Source organism: Lynx rufus, unplaced genomic scaffold (assembly GCF_022079265.1).
Source record: "Lynx rufus isolate CCGP_SWC_20201006 ecotype Redwood Valley unplaced genomic scaffold, mLynRuf1.p SCAF_2, whole genome shotgun sequence".
Classification (NCBI taxonomy): Eukaryota; Metazoa; Chordata; class Mammalia; order Carnivora; family Felidae; genus Lynx; species Lynx rufus.
Window position 1 is genome coordinate 18,780,111 of NW_025814834.1, and position 25,969 is coordinate 18,806,079.

The following is a 25,969-nucleotide window of genomic DNA, read 5'->3' on the forward strand; positions in this document are numbered from 1 at the left end:
TGCCAGCCAAACCCCACGCAGAGGTCCCCGCCGACCCACTGCCCCCTCCTGTGGCCCCCACTCGAGGCCCGGAGTGTCAGATGCGTCCAGCCCACCTTTAAGATCGGCATACCTCCACCTCCGGTTTCAAAAGGAGCGCGCTCCCTCGGACCCGCCCCTCACTTCCGTCCTGAAAACCCTTCATCCCACCAGGTCTCGCGATATCATGACTTCTCGCCTGTCCCGGCTAACCCCGGAGAGCAACCCCCGCGGGACTCCTGGTGGTGACTTTCCCTGGTGGTGACTTTCTTGGCTAGTGTTTGGGACGAGAGCTCTTCATCTGGCACGTTTTCTAGCAGCATGGACCGGGCTGTTAAGGCGCACTTAAGTCCATCAGGCCCGAGGTTCGGATCAGGAGCGGAGGGGTGGGGATCCGCCTTCAACCTGACCCTGGTCCGGTTCTGTCGTATATGGGTGATAAGGACTCAAAAATATTAATGACTGCCGGACACGGGGCTCTATACACGTCATGTCTTTTAATTCCCACAATAACCCCAAGAGAAAGGCGTGGTTTTTACCCTGGTTGTACAGATGGGGAAACAGGCTCAAAAATGGAGGAATCTGCTGAAAGTGGGAAAGGATGTGACCAGTCTGACTGTAAGGCCTCATTACGTGGTAAAGCAATTTGTCAGCAGACTCCTAGATTCCTAGAGGACACTGTAGCTCAGTGAAAAGTATTCCATCTTTGGGTTCACAAGACTCATGTTCGTATGCAAATCCAGACACTTTCTATGCTGTGTGACCCTCAACAACTTGCTTAACCTTTCTGAGACTCAACTGATAGATAAGGATATTAATACTTTCACGGGATTATGAGGATTGGGTGTATATTCAGTGCCTACTCCAAAATAAGCATTCAATAAATGGAAGTTATAGCTATTAATAATCTTTTTAACCCCTTATATGTTGTGCGGTGTTCAGTGTGTAGGAGGTACTTAATTTAATAAGCCATAACTGAGTGAGTGAATGAATGAAGGGAGAAATGAAATAAGTCTGGCCAGATAACCAGGTGGTCCCTGCCTCCAATCCCCTAATCTCTTACCCCACTTCCCTGATATGGCTACACCTCAGAGGGCTTGAAGTAGAAAATGACTGTTCATCCTCCTTTTCCCAAACAGTTGTGTGTATGTTAACTTTTTACCAAAGTAGCATACAGAAAAGTGCACAAATCTTAAGTGCACTTAAGTTCTTATGAAATGAACACACTGGGGCGCCTGGGTGGCGCAGTCGGTTAAGCGGCCGACTTCAGCCAGGTCACGATCTCGCGGTCCGTGAGTTCGAGCCCCGCGTCAGGCTCTGGGCTGATGGCTCGGAGCCTGGAGCCTGTTTCCGATTCTGTGTCTCCCTCTCTCTCTGCCCCTCCCCCGTTCATGCTCTGTCTCTCTCTGTCCCAAAAATAAATAAACGTTGAAAAAAAAAATTAAAAAAAAAAAAAAAAAAGAAATGAACACACTGACTGGTATAACCAGCCCCATGATGAAGAAGCAAAACATTACCAGCCCCCAGAATGCCCTTCATGTTTCTTTCTATTCATACTCCCACTATGGGATAACCACTATCTTGCCTTCTAATAGCTGAAATTAATTTTGCTTGCTTTTGCACAGGATGCACCTGGAATCATACAGCATGTGCTAATCCGTAACTTCCTGGATTTCCCTGTCTCCTTGATTCTAGTGGGAATCCAAGAAGAAGCCCAGTGGGGTTGCCTCCCAGGTGGTCAGGGCTACTCCCCAATGCCACCCACCTCAACATCATGGCTAGCCTGTCTACATGCTCACTGGCCCGTGGATTCCTGTGCCCATGGACTCCTGGCACACCTCTCCCTTTCTGAGGTAAGAAAGAATCTTCTGCTGCTGCTTCTCAGCTTTTCATAAGGGTTCCCATGATAGAGGTGTATGTCCCTGGTGACCCCTGCCTGTGCTCTTATACCCCAGATCTTTCCTTCTCCACCAGGAAGGCCCTGGGAGAGTAGAGGATGGGGATGTGCTGATTCACAAGGTGGTCATGCCCAGCTTCACACCATTCCAAGTAACACCTCTCCCCCTGCTTTGTTCAGTGTGCCCCTTCCCGCTCCATCGAAAACTGTTTCTCTCTCTGGGTGATGAACTCTCGGGGCCTCTGCTGTTCCTCTGTGCAGCCTAGCATCTGCCACATTCTCTCTGCCCACTAGACATGTTTGTTCATTCCTGAACCCCAATTGCGGGCATAGTTTTTGTCTTCCAGAGGATTCCTGATGCCTTGCAGATTGAGGGATGTGGCTTAAGGGTCTTGGGCGTTCTGCCTCGAGGGGGCAGTGTCTCCTCACACCACAAGACAGCCCAGGCTTTAGCCCCGTCAAGAAGCCCCATTATACAGATATTATCATCAAACCCATGTTACATATGAGGAGGGTAAGGCTCAGAGAAGTTTAAGGGATTTGTCCAAAACTATATAGTTCATAAGTGACAACAGGTAGACCTCAGGAATGCCAGTGATGTAGGCCTAGAAGGCTTGGTATCTGCTAAAGGCTACTGTTCACTGAAACTAAAATGAGACACATGGATATTTTGCAGATTTCATATCTTGTCCTCAAACAAATCCAGGAGAAAGGTTTTCTAATTTCCAGATGGCAGATACAGAAACTGAGGTCCAGAGAAATTAATTATTCTGCCTGAGGTCACAGGGATAGAGACAGGCTAAACTAGATTCAGCCCCTCCCATCCCACACATGGACCCGAAAGCCTGGCTCTTTCCTCTGTGCTCTGCCACACTCATCAGAAGGATTCTGACAAGTGCAGATATGAGTGGCTACGTGGGTAATATGGGACAGTGGGGACTAGGCATTTACCCAAAGAATACAAAAATACTAATTCAAAGGGATACATGCACCCTGATGTTTATAACAGCATTATCGACAATAGCCAAACTATGAAAATAGCCCACGTGTTCATTGACTGATGAATGGATAAAGAAGATGCATGTATATACGCAACAGAATATTACTGAGCTATAAAAAGGAATGAAATCTTGCCATTTGGAACAACATGGAAGGGGCTGGAGAGTTATTACGCTAAGTGAAATAAGTCAGAGAAAGACAAATACCATACGATTTCACTCATATGTGGAATTTAAGGAAAAAAATGAGCAAAGGGGAAAAAAAGAAAGAGAGGGGCAAACCAAGAAACAGGCTCTTAACTGTAGAGAGCAAACTGATGGTTACCAAAGGGGAAGTGGGGGGAGGGTGGGGGAAATAGGTGGTGGGGATTAAGGAGTGCACTTGCTGTGGTGAAACTAATATTACACTGTATGTTACCTAACTGGAATTTAAATAAAAATTAAAAAAAAAAAAAGGACAGTGAGGAAGCATTCTAGAGAGGGCAGAACACGGACCACCAAGGGACAAGTTTTGGTTCTCTATTAATGTGTAACAAACAGCCCGCCCCCCAATTTAGTGGCTTAAAATAAAATTTTATTTTTATCTTTCACAGTCCTATGGGTTGACTCCACTCAGCTGGGCAGTTCTCACTGGGGTCTGTCACGCAGTGGCAGTCAGATTGAAGCTGGGGCTGGAGTCATCTGAAGGCTCATCTGGGCTGGATGTCCAAGACGGCTTTTTATTTTATTTTTTTTTCTTTTCAAATTTGTTGCAATTCTAGTTAGTTAACATATAGTGCAATATTGGTTTCAGGAGTAGAATTCAGTGATTCATCCCTTACATACAATACCCAGGGTTCATCACAGCAAGTGCCCTCCTTAGTACCCATCACCCATCTAGCCCATCCCCCACCCACCTCCCTCCATCAACCCTCTGTTTGTTCTCTATTTTTAAGAGTCTCTTATGATTTGTTTCCCTGAAGCCCTCCATGATATGCCACAAGCCATCACCTCCAGTTTTTCTCCTTTGCACACCATGTTACACTGAAACAGCAGAGTCCCCTAATCAGGTTGATCGTAAGGCAAGACCTGACTGAGGTTCTGGTTCCTTAGCCTCTCTTGGTTCCTGACTATTTCCCGAGCCTGATTCTGGAGGCTTCATGTCAATTTTGTGTGTTTCCAGATATCATTCCAGGAAATTTCTCTTCTACTTAAGTGAACCAGAGTCCATTTCTGTTGTCTGCAATTAAGAACCCTAGTCGGCACAAAGACCCATTGAAATCTTCAGCCAGAGGAAGTGACATGATCAGAGCACTTTATGGGCGAGAAAAAATAGAAAAATCTGATAAAGATAGATTGAAGAGAGAAAAACAGGAATGAGAGAGGCCCGTTGGGAGGTCTTCATGACGTTTGGGGTGTATGATGAAGCACGATATTGCCAGTGCCAAAGAAGTGGGAGAAACAGCAGCTTTTGGCCACTGACTGGATATGGAAAAAAGAAGAGAAGGGAAAGTCCACGTTGACAGAGTTTTGAGTCTTAGCAACTAGGAAAACAATAATGTTACAAAGAGAAACAAGCAAGTCAGGGAAAACAGTTTGGAGGGGGAAATCTTCCATTCATTTATTCAACAACTATTAATTGCCTGCTCTATGCCAGGCACTGTTCTAGGCATTGGGAAGACAGCAGTGGGGAAAACAAAGTCTCAGTTCTAAATTAATAAATACATACATGAGATAATGAACCTGCTTTAATAAAGCTTCAGTTTGTGGTGCCACAGACCCACATCAGAACATATCTAACTGGCAGCCAGAACTTCAAGAAAAATCCTAGGCTGGGCCTGAAGACAAATTGGTAGTCATTGTCATAGATGTTCATTTATTCATTCACTTGTATTTATTGAGTACCTACTATGTACTCAGTACCATTCTTGCCATAGACATACAACAAAAAAAATTAAAGAGGGGCTCAGCTCTCGTGGAGTTGCCATTATAGAGTACAGAGGCAAACAGTAAACAAATACACAAATGTGTCAGATATGTGATGTGTACTATGAAGAGAAATAAAGCAAGGGAAAAGGAAGAGGAAGTTTGCTGTTTTAGATAAGATAGGTTGTTCTGCAAAGTCCCCTCTTGTAAGGAGATATCTGAGTGAAGTCCTGAATGAAGAGAGGCAACATCCACATGGTTACTAGGGGAAACCTATTTCAGGCAGAGGGAATAGTAAGTGCAAAGGCCCTGAGGCAGGACAATTTGGTTTCCGCAAAGAACAGCCAAGAGAACAGTGTGGCTAAAGTAAATGGGTAAGGGCAAGAGTAGGAAAAGAGGTAAAGGTGGGAGTGGGAGTGGGAGCCAGATCCTGTAGGGTCTTGCAAGTCATTGAAAGTACTTTGGCTCTTGTTCTGAATGAGATAGAAAGACTTTGGAGAATTCTGAGCAGAGGAAGCACACGACATGACTAACACTTTAAAAGGATTGTTCTGGCTGCTATATATAGAGTAGACTGGGGGTGTGCAAGGGCAGAAGCAGGGAGACCAACTAGCAGACAACTGCAGTCATTCAAGGCAAGAGACCCGGGGTGGCTTGGACCAGGATGGTGATGAGGGAGGACATGACATGTGATCAGACTCTAGAAATAAACAGAAGGAGAACCGACAGGATTTTCTGATAGATTGCATGTGAGGTGTCAGAGAAATAAAGGAGTCCAATGTCTCCAGAGCTTTTAATAGGAGCAGCTAGGAGAGCAGTTGCCATTTACTGAATAGAAAGAATTGAGAATTATATCCAGAGCTTCAAGAAAGAGTAAAACTGGGGCGCCTGGGTGGCGCAGTCGGTTAAGCGTCCGACTTCAGCCAGGTCACGATCTCGCGGTCCGTGAGTTCGAGCCCCGCGTCGGGCTCTGGGCTGATGGCTCAGAGCCTGGAGCCTGTTTCCGACTCTGTGTCTCCCTCTCTCTCTGCCCCTCCCCCGTTCATGCTCTGTCTCTCTCTGTCCCAAAAATAAATAAACGTTGAAAAAAAAAATTTAAGAAAGAGTAAAACTGTCCCCAGCTTTCCTGCCTGGAAGGAATAATTTGGCTCCCAAGCCATGATGGGGGCCCAAAGTAAAGCACTCCTGTGAGGGCAAGGGGCAGGGGTGCATTAGCCTAGCATAGGCTATCAAGGCCGAGATGGGAGAAGCTGAAGTCTGCAAGGGGAGTGGAGGGAGCAGCAGCAATGGCAGCGATTTACAAAGGGATTAAATAACCCTTCTAACAAGGGAGGAGGACACCACAGAAATAGAAAGGGAGAAAATGAAAATATTTAAATGTTTATTTATTTTTGAGAGAGAGAGAGAGAGTAAGGGAGGGGCAGAGACAGAGGGAGACACAGAATTTGAAGCAGGCTCCAGGCTCTGAGCTGTCAGCACAGAGCCTGATGTGGGGCTTGAACCCATGAGACGTGAGATCATGACCTGGGCCGAAGTCAGATAACCAACTGAGCCCCCCAGGCACCCCAGAAAGGGAGAAAATTAGAATAAACCTTGTGGTGTTGGACTGGAATTGAAGGTATGGTGTGCACTCTTGGCTTTCTGCATAGAGAGATTGATTGATCTATCAATAAATAGAAGTGTGTGTGTGTGTGTGTGTATATATATATATATATATATATATATATATATATATATTTCCTAGCACTGTCCACTGAGAGGCCCAAAAGCAGTGACACTCCAAGAACAATGAACACACCTAGCACCCAGATCTTGATTTCTAAATATCACTCTCCATTAAAAAAGAACAAAGGTACCTTGGATAAATGGCTGGTTGCAGGGCTGGAGCAGAGAAAGTACAAGATGAGCCTGAAAGTAAGGAAGTGCTCAAAGAATTATGATAGAAGCCAGCTTGGCAGGTGGCCAAATCTGGGAAATTTTTGAGCATCAAAATAAATAACGATTCAACAAGTAAAACACTCACGCCTATAATAATGGGGCCAAAGATGCATACCCCTAATGTAATCATGAGGAAACAACAGATAAACCCAAATTGAGAGACATTCTGCAATATAATAGGTCTTCAGTCTTTTGAATTGTCCTGATCATGAAGGCAAAAGAAACCTTAGACACTGTCTCAGACTGAAGGAGTCTGGAAAGACATGATAACTGAATGTAATGAATAATTCTGGACCTGGATCCTTTCATCATTAGGCCAATTGATGAAAGTGCAATAAGGTCTGGGTATTAGACAATATGAATGTATCAATGTTAATTTCCTGATCGTGAGCATTGCATTGTTATGTAGGAGAATGTCCTTTAAAAAAATCTATTCATTTTTTGAGAGAGAGAGCGTGGGTGGGCAAGGGACAGAGAGAGAGAGGGAGACACAGAATCTGAAGCAGATTCCAGGCTCTGAGCTGTCAGCACAGAGCCCTACAGGAGGTGTGAATTCATGAACCTGTGAGATCATGGCCTGAGCTGAAGTCAGACACTCAACCACTCAACCGACTGAGCCACCCAGGTGCCCCAAGAACGTCCTTTTTTTTGTAAGACATATACACCAAAGTATATGGAGTGATGGGACATCATGTAAGCAACTTACTCCCAAGTGGTTCAAGGAAGGGGAAAGTTCTTTGTTTATTGTAATTTTTCTTTTACATCAAATAAAAAGAAAAAAGACAAGGAAGGAGTGAATGAAATCCCTGAGGCAGTGGGGAGTGAGGGGGCGTGGTCAGCCAGTGCACAAAATAGTAGAATATTTCTAAGGAGAGGGCAGTTAATGATGTGTCATGTTGCAAAGAGATGGAAGAGGAGCAAGACTGAGGGAAAAAAAAGTATTAAACTTACAAAATTGTTTCTATGTTATCAATCAGGGCAACAGCTGTTTACATATGCAGCATAATGGGAGCTAAATCAGTTATTCATCACGAGAATGCTGGCTGTGCCTATGGATTTCTACAACTTCTTGGCATCCTGGGCCTTGGGATTCAGAGGCTGGAAACCTGCTTTCACTACAAACCATCACGATTTTAAGAAGAAAATCCTAATGACATAATCATATTAGCTCTTGTCAGGAGAGCAGATCTCCCTAATTCCTAGTTTTAGAAGGTTTCTTTCTTTAGTATATTCTCATTATATGCAATGCTCACATTTGGGGCCAAAAATATTCTGAATATGGAATTATTGTGCCCAAGTAATACGTGTTCATTATAAACAAAAATGTGGATAAAGAGAACAAATTTTAAACCACCTATAATCCCATCATCCAGAAATAGTTTCCATTAGCAATTTGCTGCTTATCTTAGACTTTTAAAATTCAAATCACATCTATAAATTTTTGTTGCACTAAGGATCCTGCCCTGTGCTATTTTGTATCTTGTACACACACACACACACCATATAGAGCAAACACTGTCTCAGTCACTAAATATGCTTCAACCACCTCACTTTTAAGGACGCTGTGAAGAATTCCATTGAGCAGATGGGCGTTGATTTATGTAATCATGTTCCTATTTGAGGACTTTTGCATTGGGCGCAGAGAGACCGCGCCTCAGAACTTGCCCACGAAGCAGGGACGACTACGGAGGATGAGAGGTTGGGGGATAGCTAAGTCACACGGAACAAGGTTTCAAGTACACAGAGACTTCAAGTACACAGAGGAGAGGTCATCGAGGCCACGGCCGGCAGAATTCGAAGAGCTGAAGGAGTCAGGTTGTACCCCAGGACAAGGGGCGCCGAATGGGTGGACCTCGAGACCCGAAGAACTGAAGCGAGACCCATGGTGGTGGCGGCGGCTGCGGGCGGCCCAGGCTCGAAAGCTAGTGCACCACCGCTCCTCACCAACAGAGGGCGCTGGGGCCACAGCAGTACGCAGTGGGCGGGTGCCAGCTGCCGGCCAGATGTGGGGAGCTGGACCGCGGGAGACGCTAGCTCAACCCCAGCCCCTCCAGGCCTGCAGGCAGGGAGAGAGCGAAGACGGGATGCAGGGGCAAGGGTGATGGCAGAATACGCCACCATCGCTGCTCTGCAGGGTCCTAGTTTGCCTTCCCTTGTAGGGCAGAAGTGAGGAGAGAGAAGCCTCCTGCCCAGAAGGGACTCTGATTCCCACAAAAGCAAAGTATGGGCTGGCAGCCACCCTGAGGCTGGCTCAGCAAGACAGAGCCAGGTCCACCGGGTGGGGCTCCGGGCCAGGGGAGACCCACGCGACTGTCTGCGGCGGGAAAGAGAGCCGGCCTTGAGGGCTTTGAGCTTCTGGAGTACCCAGCCCTCGGGTCCAGACGTCCAACACACACACCACACCACACCACACCACACCACACCACACCACACACAACCTCCCTGCACTCTTTCTGCCCGGGTGCGGTGTGCATTCAAGAAGAGAGAAATTGAGGCACAGCCGGACAGAGCACTAACTAGACCTGTCCCCCCTCCCCCCGCCCCCCATGTTGCCTGCAGCGGAGAAGTTGGGCTAGAGGGCCGCAGTTCGAAGTTCCAATTAAGGATCCTGGGCCGGGGACAACCCCAGGGACCCCGCCCCCTTGGCCTGCCAGCTGTCCCCACCCCGGCTGCTTCCCTGACTCCGGAGTAATCAGCTGCTGCGCACGGCTGTAATTGACGGTGCAGGCCCGGTCTGGCAGAGGGCCGGCGGGCGGCGCAGGGGCGGGCGAGGGGCTTAATTGCAGGGCTTCAGGTCGCAGTCTGGGCTGCAGCTTCGCTTGGGGTGGGGGAAGGAAAGGGACAAACACTAAGCTCGCAGAGCCTGGTCTCAGGGGGAAGCTAAAAGACCTTCCATTCGGTAGTAGGGGATCCCTTCTCCGGAAAGTGGGGACGGAGGGGCTTGAACCCTAGCGAGAGTTTCGGAGGAGGAGCTGGACGTCTCTGGAGAGCTAGGCAGAGGGGGGTAGATTCCAAACTCCCCACCCCAACCCCAAGGAGCCCTGGTTCATCCTGTCCGAGACTCCTCCCCTCGTTATGACCCTCCCTCCACCGCCACCCGCCGCTTCCCTTTCTGCCGCCCCCGTCACCCCCCCTTCTCGTATCCCCAGGGCGCTCCCACCCTGGGGAAGAATGTGCCCTCCTAGCGCACCCTTGCCATGGTAACGGCACACCCCCACCCCCGCGCACCGCAGCGGCCGGGCCTGGCCCGCAGGGCGGCGAGAAAAGGGGGAGTGGGCGCCTCCCAGCCCCGCGGACACACCTCGACTGCCCTGGTTGCCACAGTAACCGGGGAAGTTTCGAAGTGCGCAGGCGCAAAGTGGCACCGGGCTCTACTCCTGATCCTTCACCCCTCTAATCCACCAGCAGAGAACCCTGGCTCCTAGGAGAGACTGCCACTCATCCCCCTCCACCCCCGCGCAACTTCAAGGACAAAGTCTGGAGAGGGATCATGGGGCGTCCCAGCTTCCACGCACCTCAAGCCTAGGGAGCAAACGTGGCCAGAGGGCCCAAAGAGTCTGAAACCTGAAAAGGGATCCCCCTGTCCCCAGCCCGTCCACCTCCCCAACAGAGCCTGAGGGGGGCGCTGGCAGCAGGAAGCCCGGAATGGCCCCGGAGGCGCACAGGCCCCACAGTGGAGCGGTGATTACAGGGACCTGTCCCTCCCGCCCCCGGCTCCCACTCTCATTAAGTCATTTTTTCCCCTGTTGGAAAGTCCCCGTGCCTTGAGCGCAGGGGTTGGGGCGACCGCAGGCAGCTGCCGGCAACCACATGAGAAGGGGGGGTGGTGGAGGGGAGGAAGGGGGCCGCGACTAGAGCCTGGCCAAACTCCAACGTGGAAGGCCCCCTGCCGGGGGCTAGCTGGGGGCGCATTGATCTGGGAGGAGGAGGGCTTGGAGAAGCTGACCTAGCTTCTCATCCTGGGTCTTCCTAGAGTTGTTAGGGCCTCTACCTCTGCCTCTTTCCTCTTATTTCAGCCCTGGGACCTTGAGTGACTGGAAAGCAGGATGCCTGGGTTCTTGATCCCCACCCCGGTCTGGCTGCCGCTCCCTGACCCTTAACCTGACCACTGCCTGCTGATCTGTCCACCACCCTCATTCTCTGTTAGTTCTCCCTCTCCCTCCAGCTGGGGCCATCCAGGCTCTATCAGACCATACTAGTTTTTCCTCCTGCAAGGAGGTGACCCAGGGTCCATCAAGGTGAAAGGTATTGGGGACCAGGACAGTTCCCTTCCCCTCTAATCTATGGTCCACCATCTGTTCTTATTCCAAAATTGCAACCCTGGTCCTCCCCCAAGCTATTTGGCAAGTTCTTCCTCCCATCTACCTCCATCACCCCCAATTTCCAGTCAGCACATTGATTTCTGTCTTGCCCTTCAGCCAGGATGCCTAAGCCCCGTGCCCCTTGGGCCCTATTTTCCTGCCCTTCATCACCTCCACATCTCCCTTTAGGACCATTGCCAGATCCTACATCCCCCTTTTCAGTTGTGGGGTCCAGCTTTTGCCCTGAGACCCTAGCCAGCTTCTGGCCCGGAGGGAGGATATGGAGTGGGTAACACCTTGTTTGTTCCTTCCCCAACTTTCACTCTCTTCCTTTACAGATCCTGCCAGCATATATCAGCTCACCAGGACTTGACTGGAACACGTCCTTCCCCCCCACAACGTGGTGTCCAGCCCCTGCCCCACCCCACCACTCACTCCTCTCTGGAGGCAGAAGGCTCTGCAGTATTCCTGCTCCTACCTCATTATCCCAGCCCTGATCCTGTATCTCTCCAGTCTCTCCTCCCCCTGGCTCTGTGCTCCTTAAGCCTGGAAGGCACCGGAGGGTGAGGTCAAAGCTAATACGCAGTGGACACTGCTGGGGGTGGGAGTGCTCCCCACTCAGGCCTCTCTTCCTCACCCCCTACCTCTTTTCTCCTCCTCCCTGGGATGGGAGGGAGCAAGGGGGCGGGGAACCCAGCCCCCACAGCTCCCTCCTGGGTGAACAAGAGGAAAGGAATGAGGCAGGTGTGTCGGCTGCTCCCGCTTACCCCTCCTCCCCGGGGACTCTAACCCGCCTGCCTGTGGGGCTGTCTTTTGGGGGTTGGGGAGAGAAACTCTGTCCTCCCCAGAAGCAGCGGAGCTGAGCATGTGGAAGGCCTGGCTGTCGTAGGCATGTCCAGGAGCTGCCGGGATGCAGGCAGTTGGAGGAGAGGAAGCTGAAGGCAAGCTAGTTGGGGCAAAACTCCCAACAGGGATACACCACCATGAGAGCGTCCTTTCCTTCTCACCCCTACCCTGAGGTAGGGAGACATGGGCTAAGGAAATATGGGGGTTCGTGTAGGCTGGCAATCGGGAAAAGGAACAAGACTTCATCCTTGTCTGGTTCATCCAGAAGGGTGCCATTCTGGGTAAAATGAGGCAGGAAGCAGGATCCTCAACTTGGAGCAGCAGGAGGTCTGGATGAAGTAGGTGAAGTGTTCTTTCTCTGAGATCCCGACCACTCTACCTCCCTCTCTACCACCCTCCTCCTTGAGGGTTTGGGACAAAGGAGGCCGAGGAAGGATGTCCCTTCGCCTCTGGCCTTACAAACTCCATCTCCCCTGCATGCACTCAGAGAGACCAGCATCCAGACAGCGAGTCTCCTGGCCCTCCCCCACCACCCTCCTCCCTGCCGCACCTTCTAGCCCCACCTGCTCCCTGGGGCGCTGGGCTGGCTGGGTTGAGCTGGGTCTTGCCCAGGATTACTCCTCGCAGAGTGTCTGTCTCTGCCGAAGGGTGCTGCTGGGCACCGCCACTCGTCCTGGCTTGTGGCAGAGGGCTCAGGCACAAGGTGGACAGCTAGAGCTCCGGAATTAAGAGCTCCGGATCCAGCTTCTTGTCAACATCCCCCTTAGCCTCCATTCAGGCAGGTCCCATCTGGTTTGGAAGATGGCTGTAGTTCCCTAACTGGCCCCTTGTTGTTAACTCTTCCCCTCTTCATTCAGTTCCCCAGCACAGTGAGCCATGTGGGAATCAGACCAAGACACTCACCTGTTCAAGACCCTCTGAAAGTTTCTCATTCCTCTGAAAGTCCCAACTCCTTACGATGGCCCAGAGGGACATGTGATGTGACTCTTGCCTGCCCTCCGAGCTCCTCTCCTGCTAACCTGCCCTTGATTGCTTCATCCGATCACACTGGCCTCTTGGCTGTTCCTCCTGAGGAGATCTCTCTCACCACCGACCTTTGGCATTCACATGGCCTCGGCCTGGAAAGCCTTTTCCCTCAGTCTGTGCGGGGCTATCTTCGGCACACAGGTCTCAGCATGAGTAACATAACTCAGAGAGGCCTTCCCAGACCAATGACTTTATCTAAAGAGGCCACACTCCTACCTATGTGTCTTATTCATCAATACCTTGTACCTTATTCATCAATAAATGAATCGATGACAAAGATGTGGGGTGTGACTGTGTGTATACATGCAGCCATAACAAAGGAGGAGATCTTGCCATGTGCAACCATATGGATGGACCTTGTGGGTATTATGCTAAGTGTAATAAGTCTGACTAGTAAAGACAAATACCCCATGAGTTCACTCTTATGTGGACTCTAAAACACAAAACAAATGAATGAACAAACAAAAAGCAGGATCAGACCTATAAACACAGAGAACAAACTGATGGTTGCCTGAGGGGGGGTGGGCGAGGGGATGAACAAAATGGGTGAAGGGGAGTGGGAGATAATGGGCTTCCAGTTATGGAATGAATTAGTCACAGCACTACAAGGCACGGCATAGAGAATAGAGTCAATGGTATTGTAATAGCATTATATGGTGACAGATGTAGAGAGATGTTGAATCGCTACGTTGTACACCTGAAACGAACGTAACATTGCGTGTCAACTGTACTCAAATAAAAACAGGCTTTTAAAATGCAAACATAAAAAATAAACACTAAAGGGACCCCACTCCCCACACATCACTCTACATCCAGCACCGTGCTTTATTTGCTTCGTGGTACAGAGCATTGTCTGAGATGACCTGGTTTGTATATTTACTTGTTTATTGTCCCTCTCTCCCAACCAGAATGTAAACTCCAAGAGGCCGGTGCTGTGTCTCTCTTATTCACATCTGTCTCCCCAGCACCCATCGTCCCCTGCAGAGTGCCAGGCCACAAAGAATGCAAAATAAATATTTGTTAAATGAATGATGAGGGACAGAGGCCCTTGGGGGAGGGCATCCTAGGCCTCTACAGAATCACTTCAGCTCAGTTACGTCCATTTCTTCTTTTCTAATCATCTTTCCCCTGCCCTTCAGCTTCCAGGGTTAGAGGTGAAGGCACGAAAGGAGACAGGCCCAGAGGCTGCCTGGCTGACACTTGCCCTCTGGTGTGGGTGTCGGGCAATCCCCAGCCCAACTGAGCCGTCTAAGCTTAGGGCAAGAAGCAGGGAGGCAAATCAGTCCTGGAGCCCCCAGAAGTGAGTGATGGGGTCCAGGCAGGCCTGGACTCTCCCCTGATTGCAGACTTGACCCTCAGAGCCGGGAGGTTCCTATGGGATCAGATGGTCCAAACTCCTCTCCCAGGAGCCAGGGCGACGCTGCTGCCGGGCCAAGACCGCAAGCCGCAGAGGGCCAGGCTCAGGGAGGGGAAGGAAGCCTTCCGCTCACTTGCAGACGCTGACCCACTCGGTGATGCGGCACTCCTCGCAGACCACGAAGCAGCACCAGTGGAAGCGGCAGTGGCAGCGCTCGCTGCGCGTCTGGCGCAGGATGTTGTGGCCGCGGCCGCAGCACATGCTACCGCAGCCGTCGGGGCCCGCGCTGCTCTTGTTGCACAGGCGGCCCACGGTGCCCGCCGAGTCCAGGCGCGGCTCGCGCTCGCAGAAGTCGGGCGACTTCTCGAAGTAGACCAGGTCGGCGGGGCTGGCCCGGCGCCGCGGCCCCGGGACGCCCGGGGCTGGCGAGGGGGCCCCCGCGGGGCCGGGCTCCAGCTGGCCACCGTTGCGGTTGTGCGGCCGGATGAGCGTGGCGCGGTGGAAGCGGCTGCGCAGCAGCGCCCCCACGGCGCGGAACTCCGGCGTCACCTGCCAGCACGTCTTGAGCTGGCAGCTGCCTGACGTGCCGTGGCACTTGCACTTCCGCCGCATGTTCTCCATCACCGCCTGCAGAGGGAGGCACGGCGAGGGGTGACGCCCGCGGTCGGCCCCACGGCCCTCCTCCCAGCGCAGGCACTGGCCTGCGAGAATCTCCTCGGAGACTTCTGAAACCGACTCCCATTGAACGGATGCAAAAGCTGAGGCCCAAAGCGGGGCAGAGTGGGGAGGCGGGCGCACAGCTCCTGAGCCAGGCAGTCGGGAGAAGAACTCCGCCTGCTCTTCTGCTGTTCTCCCATCCGCCTCCCACAAGGCCAGGTCCTGGGGGAATTCCCTCCTTCCTCCCCTCTTCTCCTTTCCCACCAGCTGCAGGGGGCCCTTGGGGCTGGAGGCTCTTGCTTCCTGAGGGGGGATCCCAGATCCTCAGGGAAATTCCCTCTCCTTCCATCCCTCAGGTGGGGGCCAGAAGCAGGGGGTTGCTGGTCCCACTGTATCCTATCCCCAAAGCCTCTGGCCTCGATCCAGGCTGTGAGTGGGGGCTGCGGGGAGGCTGAGAAAGCCCCTTTCCTCCTCTGGGCCCAGCAGCCCTTTGCAGGGAGCCTAAGGAGGGGACAGGAGCTGAGGAGTCTCCCCTTCACCCCATTATACCGGCTGGAGCTTATTCTGCCCACTGCTGAATGTCACAGTTCCTCCTAGGGAACAGTGAGCACCAACCGGGGCCAAAAGCTCTACCTGAATACAGAATGGGAGCAGCCCCCAGAGAGCCAGACCCTCAGCCCAATGAAAGCGAGAAGTTCCCAAGCATCCAAGGGAGGTAGTTACAGGGGTGTGGTATACCGACCCCCTGCCCAACTCTCAACCTGCCCTAGAATCTCCTCCCAAAGAAGTTCCCAAGCATCCAAGGGAGGTAGTTACAGGGGTGTGGTATACCGACCCCCTGCCCAACTCTCAACCTGCCCTAGAATCTCCTCCCAAAGGACCCCTTGACATTATTCTCATTAGAGACACTGGAGACATCTTCCTTTCCCGGGACTCCATTCCAAAACACAGCTGCAGACAGGGAGACCAGTGATCTGGGGCCCTCACACCTGGGCGGTTAGGGCCAGAAGAGAGAGACCCTGCCCTCTGAGTGTTAAAGGGCTCCGCAGCTTGTAGGTGCAGCCTGTGGTGGCAACACCATGGAGGAACGAGCCCAGGGCCTCGGCTGGCCAACGGCTCCAGAACATTCGCTTCCCACAGACAGCAGCCATTAATTAACCAGTTTAACGAGGAGTAGGAGGCACTGTTGGTATGGGCTGGGATAGCATGGAAGCTTGGGAAAAGAGCTGCACTAATAGGGCAGGGCTGGGTGGAAGCTGGATGTGACCCGAGGGTGGATATGCCTCAGTTTACTTCACCTCTAAGTCAGGATGGGAAGAGCTGAATCAGCTCCGAGTCTTTGTGGAAGGAGCTGGTGAAGCACCGGGCCCAGAGGACAGGAGAAAGGGGAGTCAGGAGGCGCAGGTGCCAGGCCGGGTGAGGGGAAGCCAGAAATGAGGCCTGAGCAGGCCAGGCAGAGCCGAGAGAAGGCATAGGGGCTGAACAGCCAGAAAAGGAGGGTGCTGGGCTACCACGAAGGCTAAGGAGGCATCTTAGTGGAGGCACGCACCCAGCGCAGACGACCCTGCGACCCTGCGGAGCGAAAGGCTCAGCTGCCTGGCGATGAATCCGCCTCTATCCCTTCCTTACCAGCTGCACCACCTTGGGCAAGCTTCTTCATCATTCTGTACCTCACTTTCCATATTTGAACACGAGGCTGCTACTAGCACCCTCATAGGTAGTTGTAAAGATTAAAAAGGCTAATATGTGATGTGGTGTGGTGCTCCAGACGGTACCTAACACATAGTAAGCACTCAATAAATGCAAGCGATTGATTCTTTCTTTCTTTCCTTTCTTCTTCTTCTTCTTCTTCTTCTTCTTCTTCTTCTTCTTTTTCTTTTTTTTAAAATTTATGACCTTTGAGGGAGTACGAACATTCAAGGATAGGGAGAAAAAGGAGGAAGGTAACCATAACACAGGACCTCAGTGGCCCCGAGGAACCTCCCCTTGCAGGAATCCCTCATTCTGCACAGAAAGGCTGGGAGAACAGGTAGAGGGTCACAGCATAGGATAGCACAGGATCGTGGAACGTTAGAGCTGGGCCAGGGCAGGGGAGACTAGGGAGCTGGATGACCCAGTTCAACCTTCTTGCTTTATAGGGGAGGCCACAGAGAGGCAGAGCAAGGCCAAGGCCCCGGAGGCCCTGTCTGCAGCCCTGTCCCCCCCACCCCCCATCCAGTGCTCACCACAAAAAAAAAAAAAAAAAAAAAAAAAAGGGAGCAGGCTGATCCTGACAGCAGGGTCCTGACAGGGTTTTTCTCATCCCTGCATCCCACACTAGTCCAGTGCCTGGCACACAGTAGGTATCCAATGCATGTCTGATGACTGGATTAGGCAGGGACAATGAGAGAGTTGCTGAGTAAGGGGGGAGCTCTGGGTCCCAGAGCAAGGCCTGGGGGGAAGGGAGGAGCCCTAGGCAGAGGGATCTGGAGCAGGCCCAGGCGGGTGTGGGGCTCTCACCTGCCTCCCAACTCGGTTGTTGTGGAGCCTCATGCGTGCGTGGATGTCTCTGTGAGGCTCCCGGGAGTCCAGAAAGTCCTTCGAGAAGCGCTCCCCGAAGCCCACGTCGGGGCTACAGCCGCCCCACTCCCAGGAGTCCTGCAGGCCCGGGCTGGCAGGGGGCAGGGCTGGGTGTTCCGGGACCCCGTGGCTCAGGCCCTTACCGCGCTGCAGCGCGTCCAGCTGCAGGCGGTGCAGCTTCCGACGGAAGGCCTCCTCGTCCCCCGCGCCGAGAGGCGTCGCAGCCGCAGGCCCTCAATTTGCCCAGGGCGCAGGCATTGGACACTGCGTGCACTACGCCCGCTGCAGCGATGGCGTAGGCGAAGGCACTCTCTCGGAAACCTGAGGGTGGAGATCCAGGGAAAGGACTCTCAGGGGCCTCCACGTTCATCCCTCTGCCCTCTCTGCCCAACCTTCTTACCACACAAAGGGGAAATGGAGGCGCAGTGTTGGGGGAAGGTCTGGGACAAGGACACAGATTCAAAGAGGGGCAGAAATCACATCAGAAGTTCTGCATGCAGGGTGGAGTGTGGGAGGTCTCCCCAGAGTCCTCTTTTGTACTTCACTCCCTGTTCCACTAACATCACCCTTAGCAAGCTCAGAATTCGTGTCTACCTCTCTCCTGTTGGGCATAAAGTATCTGGGAAACATTTCTTTTTCAGATCAGGGACTTCATCTGTTACCTCTCATGTGATATTTGCAATTTAAAAATAAGCCTGCGGAAAGAAGGCAAAATTTAAGCTAAAACATAAATGACTAGAGATAGAATTCCAGGCCCCAGAAGATGTTCATGGGCAGAAGGGTAACTAAGAGGAGGGTGTCCTCCGACAGCTCCCGGCCCCAAGACTGCCTGCCTGGTGCCACCCCCTTAGGCCCCACTACAGAACACTCCCTGAGTGCCAGATTCAAGAGGCAGAGGAAAGAGCCGGCAGAGTTTCCCCTTTTCCTGTCCACAGGACATCCCAGAAAATCTGCTCGGAAACGGGTCTAGGTCATCTGAAGAGGTTGTTTGAGGAATGCTGGAAATAAGCCCATTGCCCTGCAGGAGTGTTGAAAATTGAGAGGGAAGGGTGAGTTAAGGCAGACACCTTCTTTTTGATGCTCTGGAGCACAAAGCCCCTGACGACCACTTGCAGGGGCCCAGGACTTGTCTACACTACTTTTCTCCTCGGTGTTCTCAGCCTGAGCCATCCTCTGGGAAGGTCTGGTCCTGTGGCAGGGGGAGGCCTACTTACAGAGGACGGTCTGGCTCCTGGCCCCACAAGCTGCTTCTTCCTTATTCTGCATCTGAGAGGGGACCAGCTAGCAGCATTTTACAGGTTTCTGACCAGCCTCTGGAACCGAGAGAATGTGGGCAGTGGGAGAAGAAGCCAAGAGCAATGAGAGCCTCCATATGAAGAGGAGAACTCACCTGTGCCATAGGCACCTGTCGTGGAAGCCCAGACCTGGCTGGAGATTGATGGCTTGCGGGAGGCCAGAGATTCAGAGGAAAAAAACTCTAGATCTTTCCACCCTAGTGCTGAAGCCTGGAAGGACAAGCTCTGGGAGTTCCCGTAGCCCTCAGAGAGCCAACCAGGACTGAACAGAGACCCTAGCCCAAACCTGCCCCTCACACTCACCCTCTGCATCAGAGGGTCCTGTCCTCCTTTTCTTGTCTAGCCAAAACGACGACGACGACGACGACAACAACAACAACAACAACAAAACTTGACAAAACGTGTAGTAGTTAAAAGTATGAACTCTCAAGCAGCCAGATTGTCTGGGTTCAAATCCTGGCTCTTCCACTTACTAACTGTTAATAGCTACCCAACTTTGACCAAGTGACTTGACCTCTGTGCTTCAGTTTTCTCATCTGCAAGACAAGATTGTTTTTACCTGCTTCATTTTTGTCCCAAGGATTAAATTAGTTAGTAAATTTAAAGTACTTAGAAGAGCACCTTATTCATAGTATACTGCACAAACATTAGCCATTATTGAGAAGTTCTTCCTGTTGTCTGACTTCACTCACTACTGCTGTAATTTTAGGCCATTGCTTCTTGTTTTCCCCAGTCAGGGACAGAGCCCAGAAGCTCAAGACCCATTTTAGAATAAATCACATGGGCCACTAGAAGCCCATGAAGCAGGCTGTCCCTGTCTATCTTCTCTCTCCAACTTGTGGCATCTCCAGACCTTTTCCATAAGGAGCCCAGCTATGAACAGACAGGAGGGGATGAGGATTGGGCTGGAGCCTTTTAAGGGGATGTTGGGAATTGGTGGGAGCCAAAGAGGAGTAGACACTGACATGGGATGTAGGGCCCAAGAGAAATGGCAGACCTAAGTCCCTGGGGAGCACACCCTGTGTTTATCCCTTGCCTTTTAGCTGTGGAACTCTGAGCGCTTCCCTTATTGCTAGGGGAGTCATTAGCCCACTCCTAGGACAAATGGCAATACTCAGACTTCCAGAAGCAGCCCAAGCCTCAGAAATCATCTCCCCCTCCAACACACACACACACACACACACACACACACACACACTGTGCAAAAGGGGGATGCCCAAGGTCACAGGGGTTACAGAGCAGAACCAGAGCAGGACCCAGGCCCAGCTCTCTCAGCTCCCAGGCCTGGGAACTGGCTGCTAAAGGACATTTGGCTCTAGGGAAGACATGTTCCTGAGTAAGAAACCCAGCCAGCTCAATTTCCAGTTTCCATGGCCCTATCTATGCACAGCACCAAGAAAGAGCAAGAGGCTGGTCTAGGGGGATGTGCCAGCCTAGACCAACCACCATCTTCCAGGCTCTTTACATTCAGAGGCAGGCCTGGAGGAATCTGGAAAAATGTAGTCTACAGTCTACATAGAACACCCCTACCTACTCAAGGCAGCTAAAGACACCATCCCATGGCCTCTGGCAGCTGTCACAGCCACGTTTAGTGGTGACCAGGCAGGGCTTGTGTGACCACCCTCTGCTCCAACATCCAAGATTCAGAGAAGTCCAGACTGCTGGGCCTCTGCCCCCAGCTCCCACTCAGGGCCCCAGTTTCGGTCCTGGCCCCGGCTGTCTGGGGCAGACGCAGGCACTGTGCCATCTGGCCAGCTGGAGGGGGAGAGGGGTGGGGCCATGGCCAGCTGGGCTGCCTGGAGCATGGAGGGAGGGGGGGTGCTTGTTAAGACGCACAATTAGCCGTCCTGCCTTTGATCTGGGACAGGGACTGCCAGCATCTAAGTGGAGTCAGCTGCTCCTTCAGGCTGCAGCCAACGGCCAGGAAGGGGCTGGGGGAGGAGGTTTGGAGGGCAGGGGAGCATGGAGGAGAGAGGATTCAGGAGCCAGTGGGAACCAGGAGGGGTCAGAGAAGCTTGAGCCCCGCCTATTTGAGTCAAAGAGGGAGGGAAGGGGAGAGATCTGGTCTCCATTCCCTCCATGCATATAATCTGTGCATGCTCATGTGCCTGGCCTGAGAGAGAGGAAGAGGTTGTGTGCATGTGGGAACACTTAGGGGTGACACTGAATGTGGCTACACGTTTGTACAAACAAAGGTAGGTATCTGTGTGTGTGTGTGTGTGTGTGTGTGTGTGTGTACATGTGAGTTTCATTTCTTGGAGTACTCCATTGTGCCACTCACCTCTGGACACATGGTGGGAGCTTGGGAGGCAGTATGGCAGGGGGTTGAATGCAATCTCTAAAGACAGCTGGCCTGCATTTGAGTCCTGGCTCTATAGCTCACTTACAAGCTGTGTGACTAATGGCAAGCTACCCAACCTCTCTTAGCTTCATTTGTAAAATGAAGATACTAATAAGACCTATCGCATGGGGATTGTTTGAGGATGTTAAAGTACAGATAAAGTGCTTTAGAACAGTGCCAGACAAACAGCAATTACTTAATAAGTATTAGCGAATTCATTGGGTGCTATTAGAATAATGGAACTTTAGGTGATCCTGGGATATAATTGCCTGTGCCTCTTCTCCTCATCTGACTGCCACCACGCACCCCACGCCTGGAGGCCTAGCCATAAAACCAAGACTCCTCAAGGATGAATGTAAAAGAGAGGTGGGAGAAGAACCAGAGCCTTGGAGAACAGAGGCCAGACTCTCAAACTGTGGGCTTCCATTGGGCTGAGAACCCTGCTTGCTATAGAGCCTCATGCCCCCTCTTTCCATCCATTCCAGATGGGTCTGGGCCCTGCCTTCCCAAGCTTGTCCACTCCAGGTGCTCAAGCACTCTTCTCTCCTTCACTGGAATTCCATCCCTTCAGCCCAACCCATTTTCAGGGAGATGTCAGGACAATTAGATGGCAGGAACAGTATTAAGGTGGCAGGTCCCAGGGACCACCTCCTCCCTGCAGTCTCTGAATTTTAAACATGGCAGAGTGCACCTTGAAGAGAATCCCACTGCCAGTCTGGGTTGGAAGAGCGGTCAGCAACCAGTACTCCAGTTGGGGGAAACAGGTCACCTGACCCCACATGGGACAATTCATAACTTGAAAAGAAGGGGAACTGGGGGAAGGACCCCGTCCAGGGGAATGGCTGCCACCAAGAGTAGCCCCGTGGAATTCAAATTTAGGTAGTCCTCGAAGAGATGGGCCAAGACGGACAGCGACATAACCCCAGAGGAGGGTGAACACAGCTATGGAGTGAGAGAGGGCTGTAATGGTGGCCCCTGGAAAGAGAAAGTGGCAATTTCTTCCAGAAGCCTAGAGTCCCCTCCGAGGAGGGACAAGTAGAAAGTGGGATGTCTCAATGCAGGAGCAAAAGCCACATAGGTAGGACCGTGTTCCAAGGCCAAAGGAAAGAGCCCAGCCCCCTTGCCAGAGCCCGGCCGCAGCTGTCCCGCCCCTCCCCACGCGCTGGGCGCTGCCCCGCCCTGGCTAGCCCCGGCAAGTCTCCCCCCCTCCACCCCTAACCTCTCCCCCTACCAGTCCCCCCAGCTCACCTCCCGCTTATTAAACTGCAGGTGAACCCGGGAGCGCCTGGCACCGCGCCAACCCCGCGTGCTTCCACCGCTCTGAACTCACCCTTGAGCTTCAAAGACCCCACGTCCTCCACCAGGCCACACGGGCCTCAAGCGGGCGAAGTAATCAGGACGCGTGGGCGCGCTCTAGCTAGAGGGGGCAGGAGGCCCAGAGGGGAACTGGGGACACCGTGGCCGGGAAGAGGGATGAAGAGCTTGTCTTGCCTTGCCTCATCTGGAGCGGCAGGGGTGAGAACCTCAGCGCCTATTCAAACCCCCGCGAGCAAAACCCAAAGCAAGGCCTCCAGTGTCCTCACCTCCCGGGCCCCGGTGCTGGAGGGAAAACGGGGCGTCGGGGAGCGCACGGGTGACCTAGAAACCCGGAGTGGGAGCAGGCGCGCGGCGGCGGCGAGCACCGGCGGGGCCCGGCCCGGGTAGGAGAGAGGCACAGGCCTGTCACTTGGCGTGGGCGAGCGCGGGGCCGACCGGGGAGGGGCGCCCCGCCGGGGGTCCCGGGCAGCAGCAGACTGACTGCTGGCGGGGCTCGGGTGCGGCAGGGCGGGCGGGGCGGGGCGGGAGCGCGGGGCAGGGGCGGGCGGGGGTGCCCCTTGGAGAGCCGTGCGGCCCGGGCCGGGAGCCGTCTGCCGCGGCCCGCGGGGATTAGTTCGCGGCTGCATGCCGCCACACGCGTCGGGCTGGGCTCGGCGGGGTAGAAACAGCGCCCCGGGCGCGCGGGGGAGGGAGCTGGGGAGGGCGCGCGGGGGCGGGGCGGGCGGCCTGGGGCCGGGCTGGAGGAGGCGGCGGTGGCCCCTGACTTGGGGGCCCAGGGGATGCAAGTAGGGGTCCTGGTGAAAAGGGAAAGGCCCCGGCTTGCCGAGTTCTTTCCGGAATAGGGTGCTTTAGAGTCTGACTCTCCTAGAAGCCTCTGGACCCCAAGGGCACAGAATATAGGGGTACAACTCCTCCTCCACTGGGCAAGAAAATTGGACAAGTCTCACAGAGCCAGGTCCCCACACTGTCCCACTCAAGCAGCTGAGAGGAGAGATGGAGAACGCCTATCTTCCCCCAAAAGGCCTGAGGCAAGGCCTAAGGTACCAGGGCAGGAGACGGGTGGGAACAGAAATGAGTGACAAGGCCTCCTGCCATCTCCAACGCTAAGGGTTGTCAGGGTGGGCCCTGGGTCACTCAGAAGTCACAGAGGGAGGACAGGGAGCGGGCTGTGGCTTCTCTGGGCTGTGAGGGGAAGAGGGATTGGCAGGGCGGTCGGGCCTGCTGGGCAGGAGGCGGGCACACACCCAGTGCCTCTGATTCAGAGAAGGTTTTCGGGGGCGGTGAGAATGACACAGAGGCTGGTGGTGTACCTTGCCGGGAAGAGCTTCTGCAGAAGTACAGACATTTTACCTGCCCCAGCTTCCCTCACCTACCCCATTTGGCAAAAGTCCTCCGTACTGACTCTGGGTACTTTATCATGGGCTCTCCATCCCAAGTGCTGTTTACTAGAGGGTAGAGGGTAAACTGAGGAAGGTGACAGATACTTATATTTCCCAGGCTTGAGATATACAGTGTCAATGACCAGGCAGGATAACCCAGGGGGCACGGAACCTGCTACGGTCAGCCCACCCAGCGCAGGCTGGAGACACATCTTCCCCGTTTGGCTGGCCCCCATGGACTGTTCAAGACCAGAAAGAGCAGAGGAGCAGCATGGTTGGTAGATGGGCACCTGGGGAGGTTGCCAGCTTGAGGCAGTGGGGATGGTTGGCAGATAGCTTTGGGGGTGGGGTGCTGAATGGGGTGGGCAGAAGGGCAAGGGCGAGGGGCAGCTACCTCTGCTGAAGATGGGACTCTCGTAGGGGATCTTGTTTCGAGTCTCGAGACTAGAGCAGTTCCAGCGCTGGTCCCGGAACTGGTGCTGGCACTCGTGGATGGCGATCTGGATGCCCTGGATGGCTGAGGCGGCCACGTCGGGGTGGCGCACACACACTTCCATCTGCCGCCTACTCAGGCCCGGCAACGTTAGGCACACCGTGTTGGCATTGAGCACAGGCTCCGGGGGGAGGCGGAGGCCCAGAATGTCGTTGGGTGCAGACCTGCAGGTGTGGGGGTTGGGTGTGGGTGAGTGTTTTGGGGAGCTAGGAGGGCCCCATTCAACAAGTTACACTCAGTCCCAAAGGCCACAGTTCCTCTTCTCCAACGCCTGCTTCTGAAGGTTTGGCCCATCATGTATATTCCTAAAGCATTCTCCTGTCCTTGATCCTCTCATTTCCTCCAACACCACCCAGCCAGCCGCACACCCACACAGGTTAATGTGTAAATGGACACACATCCGAAATGCCTGCGTACACGGTATTTCATAAGTACATCCCCAGGCATAGATGTTCACATACGTAGCGATTCCCAGGAGACCACTCCCAAGACATGTTTCAGACAGTCACAGTCACACAGACACACTGCTGCACACATGGAGATGGCCACCCAGACCCAGGAACACTTCCACGCATGCACGCTTCAGTCAGGCATCGTTATACACACGTACACAAAGACACTCACAAGCATACACACGTGTTCATCTTAACATACACTGATCCAGAAGCTCGCACATTCACACATATGTGGACACACAGACTGCTATTTAACAACATAGCTTGCAGGGCTCACAATATCTCACACACACACACACACACACACACACACACACACACACACACACTGAGAACCCTTCCAGCTGCAGTGTCACAGTGACCCCACCTGAACTACTCCCTTCCAGCCCCCAACCCATGCCCCTGTCTGGGAGCCATCTCCAAGGAGGAGCAACGCAGTCTGAGCTTACTCCTGGGGTACGGGTGCATTCCCCTGGCCTGGCATGGACTCCAGGTTGGCACTTGCTCCCCTCCGCACACACACCTCCTCTTCCAGTAGCCATCACTTTCCTGGGCACTGCCTTGCCTCCCTGGACTGCCCATACTCTGTCACCAGTTCAGCCCCCTCCTGTGAGGGCACTGTCTTTCATTGGGCACCAGCTCTTTTCTGAGACACTGTCCCTCCCTCCTTCCAGGGTCCCCTGCCCCAGCGGGAACGCCGGAGGCCCCCGTGGCTGGGGGGTCCCAGCTCTCCAGGAGGGCGGGGCGTAAGGTGAGGGCTCACCTGGGCACGGCGGCAGCCAGCAGCAGTAAGAACAGGAGCGCGCAGAGCGCGGGCCGCGGCTGGGGCCGAGGTCGGAGCCGCAGCCAGGGGCAAGGGTGGGTGCTGCCCATGGCGCGCGGGCCGTGACGGGCCAGGAGTGGGGGGCTCACAGCCCGGCGGGACCGGCGAGCCAGGGGCGACGGCGCATGATCCGCGGGGGTCGGGGCGGCTGCGACACGGAGCTCCGACTCGGGTCACGGCTCCGAGAGCAGACGGCGCCCGCCTCCCCGCTCCATGGGGCAGCGCCCCCGGGCACCGCCCTCGGGGTGGGGGGGCGGGCGGGCGCACCGGGCACCTCCTGGCACAGGGGTCCGGGGAATTTCCCGAGGCCCCCCTGCGACAACTCCCGGTGCCTCTCGAGGGTAAGGGGGGCCCGGAGGTGCTG

The 25,969-nt window shown here is 53.6% G+C and overlaps 1 protein-coding gene and 1 long non-coding RNA gene across 2 annotated transcripts; one reads left to right on the plus strand and one right to left on the minus strand.

The window, feature by feature from the left end:
• Positions 1-246: 246 nt before the first annotated feature.
• On the plus strand, positions 247-4,646 carry LOC124516388 (uncharacterized). Its single transcript, XR_006963036.1, has 3 exons — positions 247-383; positions 1,714-1,871; positions 4,076-4,646. It is a non-coding gene; the product is annotated as an uncharacterized LOC124516388 (long non-coding RNA).
• Positions 4,647-14,415: 9,769 nt separating this feature from the next.
• WNT10A (Wnt family member 10A) lies at positions 14,416-25,655 on the minus strand. Its single transcript, XM_047082543.1, is given in 5 exon segments — positions 14,416-14,913; positions 17,443-17,706; positions 17,708-17,823; positions 24,229-24,491; positions 25,546-25,655. Coding segments are annotated over 5 exon segments (1,251 nt in total).
• Positions 25,656-25,969: the final 314 nt, after the last annotated feature.